This window comes from Aspergillus terreus, genomic scaffold (assembly GCF_000149615.1).
Source record: "Aspergillus terreus NIH2624 scaffold_16 genomic scaffold, whole genome shotgun sequence".
Lineage (NCBI taxonomy): Eukaryota > Fungi > Ascomycota > Eurotiomycetes > Eurotiales > Aspergillaceae > Aspergillus > Aspergillus terreus.
Genome location: NT_165939.1, coordinates 298,434 through 313,179, shown reverse-complemented (window position 1 = coordinate 313,179; position 14,746 = coordinate 298,434). Strand labels below are relative to the sequence as shown.

At 52.7% G+C, this 14,746-nt stretch overlaps 4 protein-coding genes across 4 annotated transcripts; 3 read left to right on the top strand and 1 right to left on the bottom strand.

Annotated features, from left to right (window-relative positions):
• Positions 1-806: 806 nt before the first annotated feature.
• ATEG_10056 (putative PHD finger domain protein) lies at positions 807-3,523 on the top strand (the record flags this gene model as incomplete). Its single annotated transcript, XM_001209358.1, has 2 exons — positions 807-2,938; positions 2,989-3,523. 2 exons carry the CDS (start codon positions 807-809, stop codon positions 3,521-3,523), a joined length of 2,667 nt encoding a protein of 888 aa, XP_001209358.1.
• A 932-nt stretch (positions 3,524-4,455) lies between these two features.
• Positions 4,456-6,018, bottom strand: ATEG_10055 (putative lectin family integral membrane protein; the record flags this gene model as incomplete). The annotated part of the gene is made up of 6 exons (XM_001209357.1): positions 4,456-5,127; positions 5,181-5,336; positions 5,438-5,618; positions 5,673-5,743; positions 5,809-5,875; positions 5,930-6,018. 6 exons carry the CDS (start codon positions 6,016-6,018, stop codon positions 4,456-4,458), a joined length of 1,236 nt encoding a protein of 411 aa, XP_001209357.1.
• Positions 6,019-6,559: 541 nt separating this feature from the next.
• Positions 6,560-8,344, top strand: ATEG_10054 (dolichyl-P-Glc:Glc1Man(9)GlcNAc(2)-PP-dolichol alpha-1,3-glucosyltransferase ALG8; the record flags this gene model as incomplete). Its single annotated transcript, XM_001209356.1, has 6 exons — positions 6,560-6,636; positions 6,701-6,779; positions 6,837-7,030; positions 7,091-7,584; positions 7,633-7,772; positions 7,820-8,344. 6 exons carry the CDS (start codon positions 6,560-6,562, stop codon positions 8,342-8,344), a joined length of 1,509 nt encoding a protein of 502 aa, XP_001209356.1.
• A 2,362-nt stretch (positions 8,345-10,706) lies between these two features.
• Positions 10,707-14,062, top strand: ATEG_10053 (DDT domain protein; the record flags this gene model as incomplete). Its single annotated transcript, XM_001209355.1, has 5 exons — positions 10,707-10,709; positions 10,921-11,064; positions 11,117-11,219; positions 11,405-12,941; positions 12,997-14,062. The coding sequence occupies 5 exons, from the start codon at positions 10,707-10,709 to the stop codon at positions 14,060-14,062; spliced, it is 2,853 nt and encodes a 950-aa protein (XP_001209355.1).
• Between the last annotated feature and the right edge of the window lie 684 nt (positions 14,063-14,746).

Genomic DNA, 14,746 nt, shown 5'->3' with positions numbered 1-14,746 from the left:
GTTCTTCCTGTTCTTCCGACGGCCCAGCCTTCCGCTTTCCACGTTCTCACTGTTCTCCCTCTACCACCCTCGCCTGTCATCTCTTTCGCAACGAAGCTCAAGATCACCTTCGCTGACATTCCTCATCTCATTTAGACTCACGAGTCTTCCGTAAGACATCCATCTATCCGTTGTGAGTGGTACTATTCCTATACTTCCCGGTCTACCCAGAGCTATACTAACGAAGACTAGAGACAACCAACTGCCCAACTCCTGATTCTCTCAGAGGTTGCGGGATTTCGCATCCACCAAATCTCGCGCTTGGGCCATCCTCTAGGCCTTGAAGCGCTAGGCTCCTTCTCTTGGGCATCTCGCGTCAGCAAGTCTGGTGTCTCCGAGAGTGGCGAGGGACCGCGTCACGTAAGTCACCCTAGACGGAGAAACAAAAGAAATTATATGTTCTATGTTCTGACCGGAGAAGCAAACTTCTCATTTCAATCCTTGATTCTTTCTCCGCGAGTGTGCGGGTTTTGGAGTTCTGCAGCCCTCTGCGGTCGACCCCCTAGAGTGTGACCCTCGAAAACTCCCGCCGCGAACTCCGCAACTTTCTTTCTACCCATCAACCCGCAGACAGCGCGCGGGCTGGCCACGATTCCCTTCAGCAACGCTGGGCACGTTTGCTGTCTGCCGTGGAATCTCTAATTTAGTAAGTACATCGTCGCTCCCTCTCCGGTGATTAATTCCCCTGCGCGTCCCTGTCGCGTCATGGGCTAACTCCGTGGTCCGCAGGCGTTGTCGCCTTGTGAAGAAGCCCTGCCACGACGACGATGGCACGGAATCTTCGCTCCACACCCCGTGCCAGGTCCAGCCAGTCTGGCCCCGCGACCCCGATGCATGCGACTGCGACGATAAATTCTTCGACTTCATTTACCGAATCTACCAGACCGCGGAAGCAGCGCCGGACCGGCCGACACAGCCGCGTAGCTACGGATCCGCTGCAAGACACCAACTCCCACAACGCATCGCAACGGGGAGATCGCGGCTCCGGCAAGGATGATGACGCTGCCAGTGATTCGCAAGCGCTTGGAGGAAACAGAGAATGGGTCGAGCCTCCTTTGAGGACTCCGGCGCCGAGCTACGAGGACACCCCGTGGTCCCTGGTGTCCAGTGAACACAACCCAGTGCTCTCTACAATGCGCCCGCTAGGAACCATGCCGACGCCTGGCGACCTGCGCAAGGTTGGACTGGTCCCGACCAAGCCCAGTTTGCAGACCATCCCTGCCAAGAAAGAGCCGCACGCTGTGCCGAACGGAGAAAAGGAGAGCGACAAACCTCCTTCAACCCCCTTGACCCCGGCAGACGAGCACAGTCAAAGTGACGCACCCTCGAAGCCCGGATCCGACTTCAACCTCGGTGCATTCATGACTCTCCCGCTACCCACGTCTCCCGACGGTGATGTTGATGTCGCGAAGATTCGAGCGGCCGTGGGAAACGCCATTCACATGGCGTCCGAGTCTGAAAACCGTGCGGTCGTGCGCGGCCTCCTCCGTCTTTGGGAGAGCTGTGGAAGTGACTCATTCTCGCTCTCCATCCTCAATAACATCTGTCAGGACTCTCCCGGTCACCGGGAGAAGGCGGTTTTCCAACTGCTGATGCGCGACGCCTGGAAAGAAGTTCAGGCGGAAGAAGACACAGAACCCGCGACAGGTCGCGCCAGTAGTGTCTCTTCCCTGTCATCTGCTAAATCGCTGGACGATCCCGTGGTGGCTCCCGGGACGACGAATCCGCGCTCTCGCGCTAGGGGCAAACAGGCCAAGACGGCCGCGGAGAAGGCGACAGACTCGGCACCTCCAACTCGGCGTTCAGCATTTCCTTCCGGCGACACCATCCTTGAACGCAAACGCGCTTTGGAAGAAGACCCTGAGTTTTCTCAGGAGGCGATCACTGCCAAACGGACCCGCCTGCAGAAGTCGCTTCCGAATCTGGCGCCGCCCGTGAGCAAAGTCCGCTCTTCGCTGGCGACAGGAGCTCGTTCCCTTCCCGCGACGCCTCCGCCTGCCAATGGAGCTCCCGATGGTCTTGATGGGACCATGGATCTTCTCAGAGAAAGGTCGGAGAGTGTGGCCAGCAGCGATGCGGAGGACAACCGTCGGCTGACTCCTACCCTCGAAACTGACGATGAGGAAGATCAGGAGAATAATGACTACTGTCGCGAATGCAACGGCAGTGGCCAGTTGCTATGCTGCGATGGTTGTACTGATTCTTATCATTTTTCGTGTCTCAACCCGCCCCTGGATCCCGCCAACCCCCCCGAGGGCGACTGGTACTGTCCGCGGTGTGAAATCAAGAGACCCTCAAGAAAAATTCGTGATCAACTCGAAAGAGTCTCGCAAGAAGACTTTGCTCTGCCCGAACGCATTCGCGACTACTTTGCTGGCGTGCGCACTGGCGAAGATGGAAAATATGAAGATTTCATCCCCTTCCCCAAGATCAATCCGAGAAGTATGAGAGGCACCCGGACAGGTCGTTATGACGATCCACACCTTCTGCGCGTCCATGACGCCAAAGGAAATCTCATTTTCTGCCATGCCTGTGGTCGTACCAGCAATGGTAACCGACCTATCATTCAGTGCGATTATTGCCCTTGTGCGTTCCACATGGATTGCTGTGATCCCCCCTTGGCTATGCCCCCTGTCCAGCGACCAGGTAGCGACAAACCTCACCACAACTGGATGTGCGGCAATCACGTCTACCACGATATGTTTGACACCGTCGAAGACGAGGAGGGATTTCAGTGCACGAAACGCATCCGCCGGCCAAAACGCCCTCGCATGGTTGACATCGAAATCCTCCCGACGGAGGAAGAGTCCGAGAAGATCGAGGAGAAAGAAGACGAAGGCATCATGTATCGTGTTTCAGAGAAGGGTGTACAGCTCGATTTTATCACGCGCATTAAACGGTCAGTCATCTATCTAGAGGGTGCGAGACCTTCGACTAACAATCCCGCAGGGAGAACGAAGAAGTAGCGATGAAAAAGAGGATCGCAGATAAGTATTTTGAATACATTCGGCAGCAACACGACGAAATGGCCGCCCAAGCACGCGCTTTTTACGCGTCTCAGAGACCCGCTACCCCGGTTGAGGACACCACCGTCGCGATCTTGAACTCGCGGACCGTCGCCGAGCGGGAGGCTGCCTCGAACCTGATCGCCTTTGCTCAGAACAACCAGATCAGCGAAAAGGTCGAAAACGGCAAGATCACGCTTCTCATTGACCAGCTCAAGGCGAACGCCCCGAAGAATCTGCCACCCCCTGAGACCGAAATCGCCTCCCTGCGTACTTTGCAGGCATTGATTGAGCAACGCATTCAGGTGTTGAACGCTCAGTCCACTCGAACCCCCCAACCTGCTCAAGCCAGTTCGCCGCTCCCTGATTCCTCAGCTATGGAACCTCGGATTTCGGAGGTCAGATCTGATGAGCCTAACGGTATCGAGGCTGATGTACACCCTATCGACGCAGGACCGAAAGTCCAACGGGATGCCTAAATCCCAGCCAAGCTCCTGATTATGATATGTAGCAGCAATATTTGAGCATATTTTGGTTATGCCGACATTAACGGACTCCAATATGCAGCTCCTACGATGGACAGGATTCTCTGAGCTTGTGCACGATTGCGCATCTACAAGGGGGAGGCTTTCCTATAAAGGCTTGTCCTGGTGAGCATTCCCAACCTGGACCAGGTTGCGGATACGCTGGCGCCATGTGGAACCGGGTGGCGGTATCCAACGATGCTCAAATATGCTATACCGCTTCCACGTCTAATAGACCAGCGGTTCTGACAGCGATATTGTGTCGCGCAATGTCTCTTTGTTTCTTTTCGTTCTTCCGGCGCTGTCATCCTCGACTTAGTCGCCCTGCATTTATCAAACAGACGAAGATTTGCTTACACCTTCGGATACGGAAGTTTGGCGTTGATTTGGCCTGGGCTTGGTTCTATATGGCTCATGTTACATGACGTCATGGACCAATATTGGGTCCGTGTTTCGGCTTGAACAATCGTTTTCATCTGGCGCATACTGAGCATGGCATACTAAGCGGATCTTTGCATTGTATCTGTACTTTTTTCCCTTTGTGGGTTGTGTATTAGACTGGTTTGCTCGGCTGTAGCTGCGGGATTTGGTGTGGATTCAGGGTGGTGGACCACCGCTACGTTTAGACATGTCGGCGGGTTGGTGCAATACCATATTTCTTCTTTCGCATCTATAGGCACTTAATTTTGCAGACCTATCGAATAAGTATACACGTATGAAATGCTTTAATGATGTACACACTGCTAACCCGGAAGAGCGACTAACTGTACAGAAACAACAACAACAATCAACAATCCACGTAGACTCTCATGAAGTAAGGATGACATGCTAAGCTCGGCAAATGACACTGCATTAGTCGTAGACGAGTGAGTCAATGGTCGTGATAATCAGAGGAACTTCTTGGGCATGTTCGCTTTGCGCCGCTTGTACACGATGTACGATCCCGCAAGCAGGACCTGCACGCCGATGATGACGAAAATGAAGAAGCCCATGCGCGGTGTCGACGCCGTCATCACGTGCAGGATGTGGCCCTGTAGGCTCTCCGTCAGACTCAGGTGCGATGACTGGAGCGTCTTCTCCAGCTGGCTGAACCGCTCGCGGTAGTCCTTGCCCGCCAGATCCCGCTGGATGTTCTGCAGCAACGACTCCATACGCTGCAGCCGCGCGTCCAGCCCCGCCACTTGCTCCTTGGTCGCCATTCTCTGCAGCAGCTCCGTCTGCCGGCTGTCCGCCCTGGTGCCCTGGTTGCTCAGCTCCCGGATAACGTTGTTCGTCGCGTGGCTGATCAGCTGGATCCGCGAGCTGAGGTCCATGAACTGCGCATCTATCGACTGTCCGCCTTGCTGCTGCTGCTGCTGTTGTTGTTGTTGTTGCTGTTGCGCGTTCGACCCTTGTGCCTGCGCGATCGGCTGCTGCTGCGTGTTTTGCCGCGAGACGGGAACGGATCCCGCGCTACCGGACTGCGCGGACTGCACGACGAACTTGAAGATCTCGAAGGAGTCGGGGTTTTCGGGCGTAGCCGCGGTGATACCGAAGGTATTTCCGGCGGGGATGGCGACCTAGGGCGATATGTTAGGGATGGTCCATCAGGAGAAAAGGGATTGCGACGTACCTTGTCGGTCGAGAAGCACACTCGGTCATCGACGGTGACTTCGAAGACGGGACTTGGTGTGCTTGATGCGCAGGACAGATGGCCGGCCAAGGTTGCGGTATGAGTAGTCGCAGTGGCCGAAGGCGAGACTGTCCACGCTGGTCTGGCTCTTGTAGTCTTTCGTGCCGTCGTTGAGGAAGCCTCTCACGCTACCGCCCTGGATGGAGTCAGCTGATGCTCGGTTTCGTGGGAAAGACGGGGTGTGGGAGGGAGCGCACTCTTCCGCCATGCATATCGACAACAAGCGCGAGGCCGTCGAACGCGCCGACAGTGTAGATACTGGAGGTACCGATTTTACTCTGGCCATCTTTCGCGAACCAGAGCTGGAGGTTTCCGCCTCCTCGTTCGACGCCGCTGGCTCGGAATTGGAGTTCGGCTGTCCATTCGGACTGGGCGACACTGTCCACGGTTAGGATGGTGACGACGTGGAAACTCGGGTTGGAGGAGGCTTACGGCGTCTGTGACCACACATATCCTCTGGTGTTTCCTGGGTAGGGTGGTGTTAAGATGAGCTTATTCGAGAGCTATCGGATGGGTATTGAGTTAGAATTTTGAGTGGTCAATGTTCGAGTTGCGGTAGGGGTCGTACAATCTGCGGGGAGTGGCCCTCTCCCCCAACCTGCCATCCTGGAATGGTATCCCGGTTCGGGGATAGTCTGCAGACAGTTAGTGGCGGACGTTGGAATGTGCAATGGAGATGGGTGGATTACGAGGATCCATAGCCGAAGCTGGCACTCTCAATTACGGACTGCGCCGTGGCAATCGCCGCAAAGAAGGCGAGTGACGCTGCGATCTTCATCGTGATTATGTGTAGGATGAACAATGGAGAAAAGTTCAAGATCAAAACAGATCCAATGCTGGAAGATGCAATTATAACCGTCCAGGTGTCACGAGTAATAAGAGCGAAGCTGAATCAATCGCAGTAGCCCATCAATGCCCTCCTTGTTGATCGGATGGAGCGCTCCGGTTCAAAAACGCGGAGATAACGCGCGTAGTGGTCCACCCAACCACAATGGTGATAACGCAGAGACGAAGCTCTCGGGCAATGGAGACAGCAGCGGGAGAGAAGTCGACCAGATGGTGGATGTTGAGATTGGAGAGGACGACAGAATGACGGACTCCCACGTCCGAAGCCAAGTCCATGAATGTGGTGTTGATCGGAGATGTACAAACGGGACACACTGGCCTTAATCGTTCTAGCGGCCTGTCACGTGCTCCCCCGGATCCAGACAGCTTCAACAGCATCCCTCCACGCTGTTTGTCCATTCCAGCTCCTACCGACGGTTATTCCACCTCATTCTTCCTCCTCTTCCTCTCGCGCATCATGCGCATTGGTCTCCATGGCCGAATTATACCCTTCCCTGGCGCAATGCGCCATCGTCGCGGCCGCGTTTAAGATTCTTCTCTTCCCCGCTTAGTATGTTCTCTCCGGTCCTCCATTTCCATTGTCTCCGCGGTGTTAACCATTCTGGTGGTCTTAGTAAATCGACCGACTTCGAAGTACATCGGAACTGGTTGGCAATCACCAATTCTCTCCCCGTGCAGGAATGGTACTACGAGGTACGCTCCCCGCCCGTCGACTCCGTGGGAGTGATGCTGAACCGAACCCATTGGTAGAAAACGTCGGAATGGACCCTTGACTATCCTCCCTTTTTCGCCGCCTTTGAATGGCTTATGTCGCAGGCAGCTCGATATGTGGATCCACAAATGCTGGTGGTGAAGAACCTTGGATACGATTCCTGGCAGACAGTTTACTTCCAGCGCGCGACGGTAATCCTGAGCGAGCTGGTGCTTGTTTACGCATTACACCGGTGAGGAATTTACGATGGTACCCGCTACGAGAATGGCTCTGACTGAATTCGTCCCATTAGATTCGTGAAGTCCGTCTCCCAGCAAAACAAGCAGCTTGCGCATATCGCCAGTCTCTCGGTCCTGTTGTCTCCCGGTCTCCTCATCATCGATCATATCCATTTCCAATACAACGGTTTTCTGTACGGAATCCTCATTCTATCCATCGTGTTGGCCCGAAAACAATCAAGCCTTCTCTACAGCGGTATCACTTTCGCCATCTTGCTATGTCTGAAGCATATTTACCTCTACCTCTCACTGGCCTACTTCGTGTATCTGCTGCGAGCCTACTGCCTCGACCCCAGATCGATTTTCCGGCCTCGGTTTGGAAACATCTTCAAGCTCGGCCTGAGTGTCATCACGGTGTTTGGTGTTGCGTTCGGCCCATTCGCGTATTGGAATCAGCTATTGCAGCTGAAGGATCGGCTCTTTCCTTTCTCCCGCGGTCTGTGTCATGCATACTGGGCTCCGAATATCTGGGCTATGTATTCTTTCACCGACCGTGTTTTGATTCCTCGTGAGTATTTCCTATCAGACCACCGCGATATCAAACTGACCGTCATAGTCGCTCCCCGTTTGGGCTTGCCGATCAATCAAGAAGCTCTGACAAGTGTCACTCGTGGTCTGGTCGGCGACACCTCCTTTGCTGTTCTCCCCGAAGTCACCAAGGAACACACATTTGCGTTGACCTTTCTGTTCCAGCTTGTATGTATCTCACCCTGGATTCAGCTACTTGTACTGATTACTGTCAGCTCCCTTTGATTAAACTCTGGCTCCGTCCTGACTGGGATACCTTTGTCGGCGCAATTACCCTTTGCGGATATGCTTCCTTTCTGTTTGGCTGGCACGTTCACGAAAAGGCCGTCCTCCTGATCGTCATTCCGTTCAGTCTGATCGCGCTCAAAGACCGCCGGTACTTCAGTGCGTTCCGGCCCCTCGCCGTTGCTGGACACGTCTCCCTCTTTCCACTGCTGTTTACTGCAGCGGAGTTTCCTATCAAGACCGTCTACAGTATCCTGTGGTTGGTTTTGTTCTTGTTCGTGTTTGACCACGTCGCCCCTGTACCTGAGCGGCCACGCATTTTTCTAGTCGACCGCTTTTCACTACTCTATATCACCATCGCTATTCCGCTCATCGTCTACTGCTCTCTGGTCCACCAGTTGATCTTCGGACTGGGGCGGTACGAGTTCCTACCCTTGATGTTTATGAGCAGCTACTCTGCTCTGGGGGTGGTGGGCAGTTGGGTTGGATTTATGGTGGTGTATTTTACTGCATAGGCGCAGCTGTAGACAGATAGAACAAAATAACACTAGTGCTTCAATGGGTCTCTTCAATGATTATGCCAGCTGCAGTAAGGAAGAGCTGTGATGTAATGGCACAGCACCGTGTTTGCAGTGTTTGCTTCGTCCACGTGCTCTGGGACCGGAGACCCACTTGATCATCCAACTCTGCAAACTCTATTCCTAAACAGGCTTAGTCCGGACTTTTAACATGATCGATCCCATGGATGTCGGTGACACTGCAGAAGCTCTATTTGCGTTGTCACAGAGGCCTGGTGAACACGATAGAGAATATGATCAAATATATTAAGGTAGTATGTAGAGGTTTCTATCTTTAAAATGATAGATCAATATATCTGCTTTGTGAATGTTGACGCCGTGACTTCGTGGGGTAATGATTCGACTGCGAAAGTATATTTCTGTGCTGATCACTGGGTAGTGCCTGTGAATAGCATATTGATTTTGTTTAACCCAAGATGTATTCAACAGTTATACTGCATGATTACCTTATTTACTTTACGCTTCTATATTTATAGACACTCACTAATGTTTAGCCTTTTGGGATTCCGGCCTAGAATGAACTGTTATTCCACCGCCAGGTCCTGATATTACACGCTATATCATAAGATAAATTCTTTCAGACGTGCCAAATGATAAGATTGCAGAAACTACACAACATTGCGCCTTCAATACCACGCATGTCCCTTGCCTATAGAAAGACACAGGACTGTGGTTTATATGGCACCCACCCCGACCCTTTACGACTCATCTCTCCTGATTGCGCTAAACCCATGAGCATGAGTATTATTACGTTCAAAGAAATACTTCCAGGCGTTTAAACAGAGATGTACCAGCACCGAGTGCTATAACTTATGTTGATCTTCGAGAGATATGAAAATCATGCTCACTGGAGCTTATATGACATGGACAACGTTATTTAACGCCATATATGATTTTGAGATAGAGTGAAAATGTCAATAAAGACCTCCAAGGGACTGCTTTGGACTCATTAGTACATTTCTATGATCTATGTGGAGAGAACTCATCTTGATCCTTCCTCGGTCGTGTGGATCTCGAACGTAAGTCGACGAGAGCCTCGAGAAAATGCCGGCAAAGACCATAGGGAATCAGGACGGTGATTGAGAATATAAAGAAACTTACAAGCTTAAGAAACTAGGGAGGGACGCCGAGTGACTGAATGAAGACAGCTCATCGTAGAGGTGGACAAAATAAGTGGAGCCTTGGACAGTAGTACTATACAAACAAGACCCAGATATAAACAACAATCTGGTTCAATGCGTATTGGAGGACGCAACATTACATCAGAAGCCATAGACAAGGGATAAAGTGATCATGGTGGACATTTGCCATCAGAAATGTCCTTCGGTGGTTGAGGGTGTGGGCTTGATGAGATCTATCCCGGCCGTTTTGATAGTCTACCGTCATTTCAGACGTGGTGTCGATATAAACGGGGTATCAAGAAAGAGAGGAGCCCACATGATCAAGAAGTCGTTAAGCAAATTCTTCTGACCGAGAGGAATTGAACGAGTGCAAATACTGCCGGAGTTGGACGGGAAAGACGAGTGCACGAAGGGCAAGCGTCCGAGAGCTGGAGAGAGAGGGTCGACAGACCGCGAGAGAGTCCCAAACCGGTTTAGCGGCTGTCCATCCGCCCGCCGGGCAGTTCTCCTCGTTTGGACCAATCAGGGAGCGCGGTGCCTCGGCGGGCCTCCCACCACTTGCCGCAGTTGATCCTCCATCCGATGGGTTCTGCCGTTGCTCTCCTTTCTTTCTTCCCCTTCTCTCTTTCTCTCGCTCCAGAACTTCTCCTCCCCTCTCGCCTCACCTTGCCTCGCGACCTGCATCCACCCTCCCTCCTCCACGCGTCTACTTCTCTATCCCCACACTCCCGTCACGTATCTCCGTGCTTTTGGAGACAATCTCCGCATCCGCCGTTCGACACGGGTGCTCCGACTTTTGTTCTCGTGTCCTGCGGTCTGCGCACTCAGCGGTGTCGCGATTGACGACGCGTATTTTGAGTACGTCCTTCAAACCCATCATCGACACGCCCTCTCTGCCTTTTTATGATCTTGTTCGGCCTGTGCATGAACGACAAATATACTTCGCCGCCTCTTACGGCCAAGCTGCACGTCAGCGCGGCGCATTGACTCCCACCTCAATCTTCTCCCCCAAGTCGGGCTCTTGGAACAACAACGATTGTCATCGCGTCGCATTCTTGCCAATCTAATTCGATATTGTCCTGCATGTACTGATTGCTACATTCCTTGCAGTCTCGGTCCATACCATCACCCATCCATCTATGGTAGACTTGCGCGTGTCGCTCGCCTTCTAGAGCACCATGGTAGGCCATACACTTTCTGCTGTTGGAAGAAGCTTCACTCTACGAGAAGGGTCTATCCGATATGGCACAAACCGAGACCTAACCTTCCCATAGGTTCTGTTCAAACGAAAACCCGTCCAGTACCTCCCGCGACCCGTGATCGAAGATGACAGCTCTGAGGCACGTTCACCCGAAGGAATCAACGAGTCACCTGCTGACAACTGTGGTGTAGGTCTGGGTAATCCCGGAAACCAATGAGGTCTTTACCAGCTATGAGCCGTATCTTCAGCGGATGGACTTCTACAAACAGCGGAGGTTCATCTGCGAGATTACGGGTCATTCGGGACTGACCTTTTTCGAAGCTCTCAAAAGCGAAGTATGTGTTGGTGGCTCTTTCTCGAGAAATGCCGTGCTAATGAACTATCTAGATGGAGGAGTCGCGAGAGGTCAATAATTCTTTCCCCGAGGCCTTGAAAGAGCCCATTTTGCGCCGGATCCAGTTCTCCACCGTATCGCGGGTCGATAATCTTGGTACGCTGAACCTTTTTCTGTATACGCATTGCTATGGCTAACATTCACATCCCTATAGTGGATGAGATCTATGAAGTGAGTGACTTTGCGACTAACCCGTCTCGCCGACATTCGCATAACTAAACATCCGCAGGAATTTAAACAAGACTTCTATCCTGGAGAACCAGTCCTGATCCTTTGCGAAGATAATGCACGTCTTCATGGTGTCATTCGAGATAAGGTTAATTTCGCCGACCAACTGTATCCCGACGGAACGATCAAGACTCGGGGTTATGCGACTTATCTTGTGAAGGTTTTGGATCGCCCCAACGAGGAAGCTCTTACCGATCAGGAACACATTACACGAGATCGAAAGACATTTACCAAGCAGATGTTGCGCGCCTTCATCAAGAACAACGTTACTCGCGAATCCTGGAATGGTGCACCCTGGTTAGTGAAGCCTTCGATTGCCGAGGAATACAGAATCTCCACCGAAGTCCCGAAGCATCTCCAGTACGGCGCCAAAGTTGCCGAAAAGAAGGCGATGAAGAAGGCCGACCAGGATGGTTTCTTTGGTTTCTTTGCCTCTCAGCAGCTGCCCGAATTGAAACCTGCCGTCAAAGGCCAAAAGTCAAAGCCTTCTCATAATGATCTGGCCCGCTCGAAGGAGGCACAGTTTCTCGAGTATCAACGTTCGCTCAACGGGAATCCCACTTTCGTGGTTAACAACAAGCCCGGTGGCAGTGGCCGTTCGTCCAAGTCCCAGGAGCCTGACAGAAAGTCGCAAATGTCTCCGGCAGTGGTCGTTCAGGCTGAGCCGCCTAGGCCGCCATCTCCTCCACCGATCAAATATCCGATTGAGGATCTTGACATTGCTCCAGATCGCGAGAAAAAGAAACAGCGCCCACCTTTGAAGTTTTTGTCCTTGGACGAGACCGACGATCCCAGGGACGAAGACCTGCTGCATGACGATCTTGATCCAAAATCCGTGGGGTTGCTCTTGGAGACCTGGAACACTCTCAATGTTTATTGCGAGGTCTTCGAATTAGATTCATTTACCTTTGATGATTTTTTTCAGGCTATGCGATTCTCTAACGAGGACATCGATTGCGAGCTCTTTGTGGAGGTGCACTGTGCGGTCTTGAAGAAGCTTGTGAACGCCGAGAAGGACGACGGAGGTGCCATCCAGATCTCACTGCCGGAGCTCCCTGACGAGGATTCTGAAGAGTCAGAGGAGGAAGAGGAAGAAGAGGAAGCTTCCCCTGAACCCGAACCAGTCATGACCAGGATGACCACTCGAAGCAGTCTTGCCAAGGCCGAAGCCGAAAACCTGAAGGCGCAAGCGAACGGGAGCGCTGATGCTGAACTCAAAATCCATCGTGCCGCTGAATTGTTTAAGGACCACAGTTGGATTGACCGTCTGAGGAAACGGGATTTTCGCAACGGTGGATGGGAGATGGTTATGGCAGGACTACTTTACCGCCTATCTGCCAGACCTCGGATGGAGGGCGTCTGCAACGATATTCTGAAACATCTGGCGCCACTTGAGGAAGAGCCGACCCAGGAGACCGTCCAAGCGCAATATGCTACGTTGAACTTGAATCTCCGCATCAAAGCCCTTGAGATCATCTGCATGCTCAGCTTGGAGACCAAGTCCATTCGCAACTACCTCGAAGAGTGTAGCAACCAGATGACCGAGTTCCGTAAAGAGAAGATCGAATACCAGAAAGCCCGCAAAGCAGCGTAAGATAACAAACCAAACCTTCGCGCTGCTTCTCTGACTAATGTGTTCTTGCAGCCTCGAGGAGCTTCGTCGGTTACACCAAGAGCGGAAAGCGCTTCAGCCCGAGCCGGAGAAATCACCATCCCCCCCACCTGAATTAGAGGCACTGGAGGACACCAAGATGACCGGCGTGGATGGAGATTCTGAACTGCCTGCCGATTCCGATGACGAAACCCAGCCTGAGAGATCGCTCCGTGGTGGGATGGATCGAGTGCTGGAGAGGAAGCGGAAGCAAGAGGAGGAGAGGGAACGAAAGGAACAACAGGCCAAACAACCGAAAGGCTCCAAACAGTACCAGCGTGTGCTCAAGAAGATCGAGGACCAAAAGGCGCAGATTGCCAAACTGGAGGAAAAGATCGAGACCGTGGACAATGACCTGCGGGAAGCTGACTGTCCACGGACTAAGTGTCTCGGCAAGGACCGTTTCTGCAACCGGTACTGGTGGTTTGAGAGGAACGCTATGCCGTACGGCGGCATGCCCAACAGTTCAACAGCGGAGGCACAGTATGCGAACGGCCGTCTCTGGGTCCAGGGTCCTGATGAGATGGAACGCATCGGGTTCATTCATGTGTCGGACGAGCAAAAGAAGCAGTACCAAAAGGAGTTTCACATGACACCGCTGGAACGGAAGAAGGCTGAGGAAGGGCCCACCCGACTGTTCAATGCACACGAATGGGGTTACTACGATGAACCGGAGGCGATCGAGAAGCTGATTGAGTGGTTGGACTCGCGCGGGAACCGGGAGTTGAAGCTACGCAAGGAGCTGATATTGCAACGGGACAACATCGTGAAACATATGAGGCTTCGCAAGGACTATCTGGCCCAGACCGCGGAGACGTCCGAGTCGGAGGAGCTGCCCGCAAAACGGGTGACGACACGCAACAAGACGTATGTGGAAGAGCGCAGCAAGCATCGGTGTCTCCGCTGGCGCAACAGCACGGCGCTCTCCGAGAATGGACATCTCCATGTGGATGCGTCCCGGCCCAACAAACGAGCCAAGCGAGCTACGGATGACCCGAAGGAGATTAAGAACCGGCAGGGCAAACCCTTGACACGACAAGGCTCGCGATACAACTTCTAGCCTACGCATTGTTTCGTTCCTGGTGGTGATGGTTGGAATTGACCGGCGTTTCGGAATATTGCATGTGGACATTGCGCGGTGGATGCATTGGGCGATATCTTGGCCCATACTGAAGATATAACAGGGGACTGTCTATTTTTGATCCGCATCAGCGACGTGACCATGAACTGGAGTTTTGACTGTACTCATCGGCCCATCGGGATATCTGACTGAATGAATGTATATAAAAGTTGGCCGACGTCTTGCATTTAGATGGGGTCGAGTCTATGATAGAGTGAGATGTGTTCTATTTCTCTATCTTTTCTATTCTTAATTGATATTGACTCTTTTCTTCATACTTCATCAAGCTCGCCTGATGAATAATTCCGCCGTCACTGTTGGCCACCCGCCACATCGGATATCCGAGGTGTAATGAGACGGTACGGCGGGGTTATCGTCGGCTGCACGGGCGGTACGGTTGGTATCGGCATGTCAGGGCGGTAACGGGCTCTTCCGCCTTCCACGCCGATTCGATGATTTGTGCCGCCATGCGGTCATTCTCTCCAGATTCTACATTCAACATCCAACATCTCCATACACACCTCTACCGTTAACTCCGTTGACTCTCAGGACCTCCAAGGGAGTGATCGCACGGAAGTCTTGCCCCTCTGACCAGAGGAGTCCACGCCGAGCCCGTCCTAAACG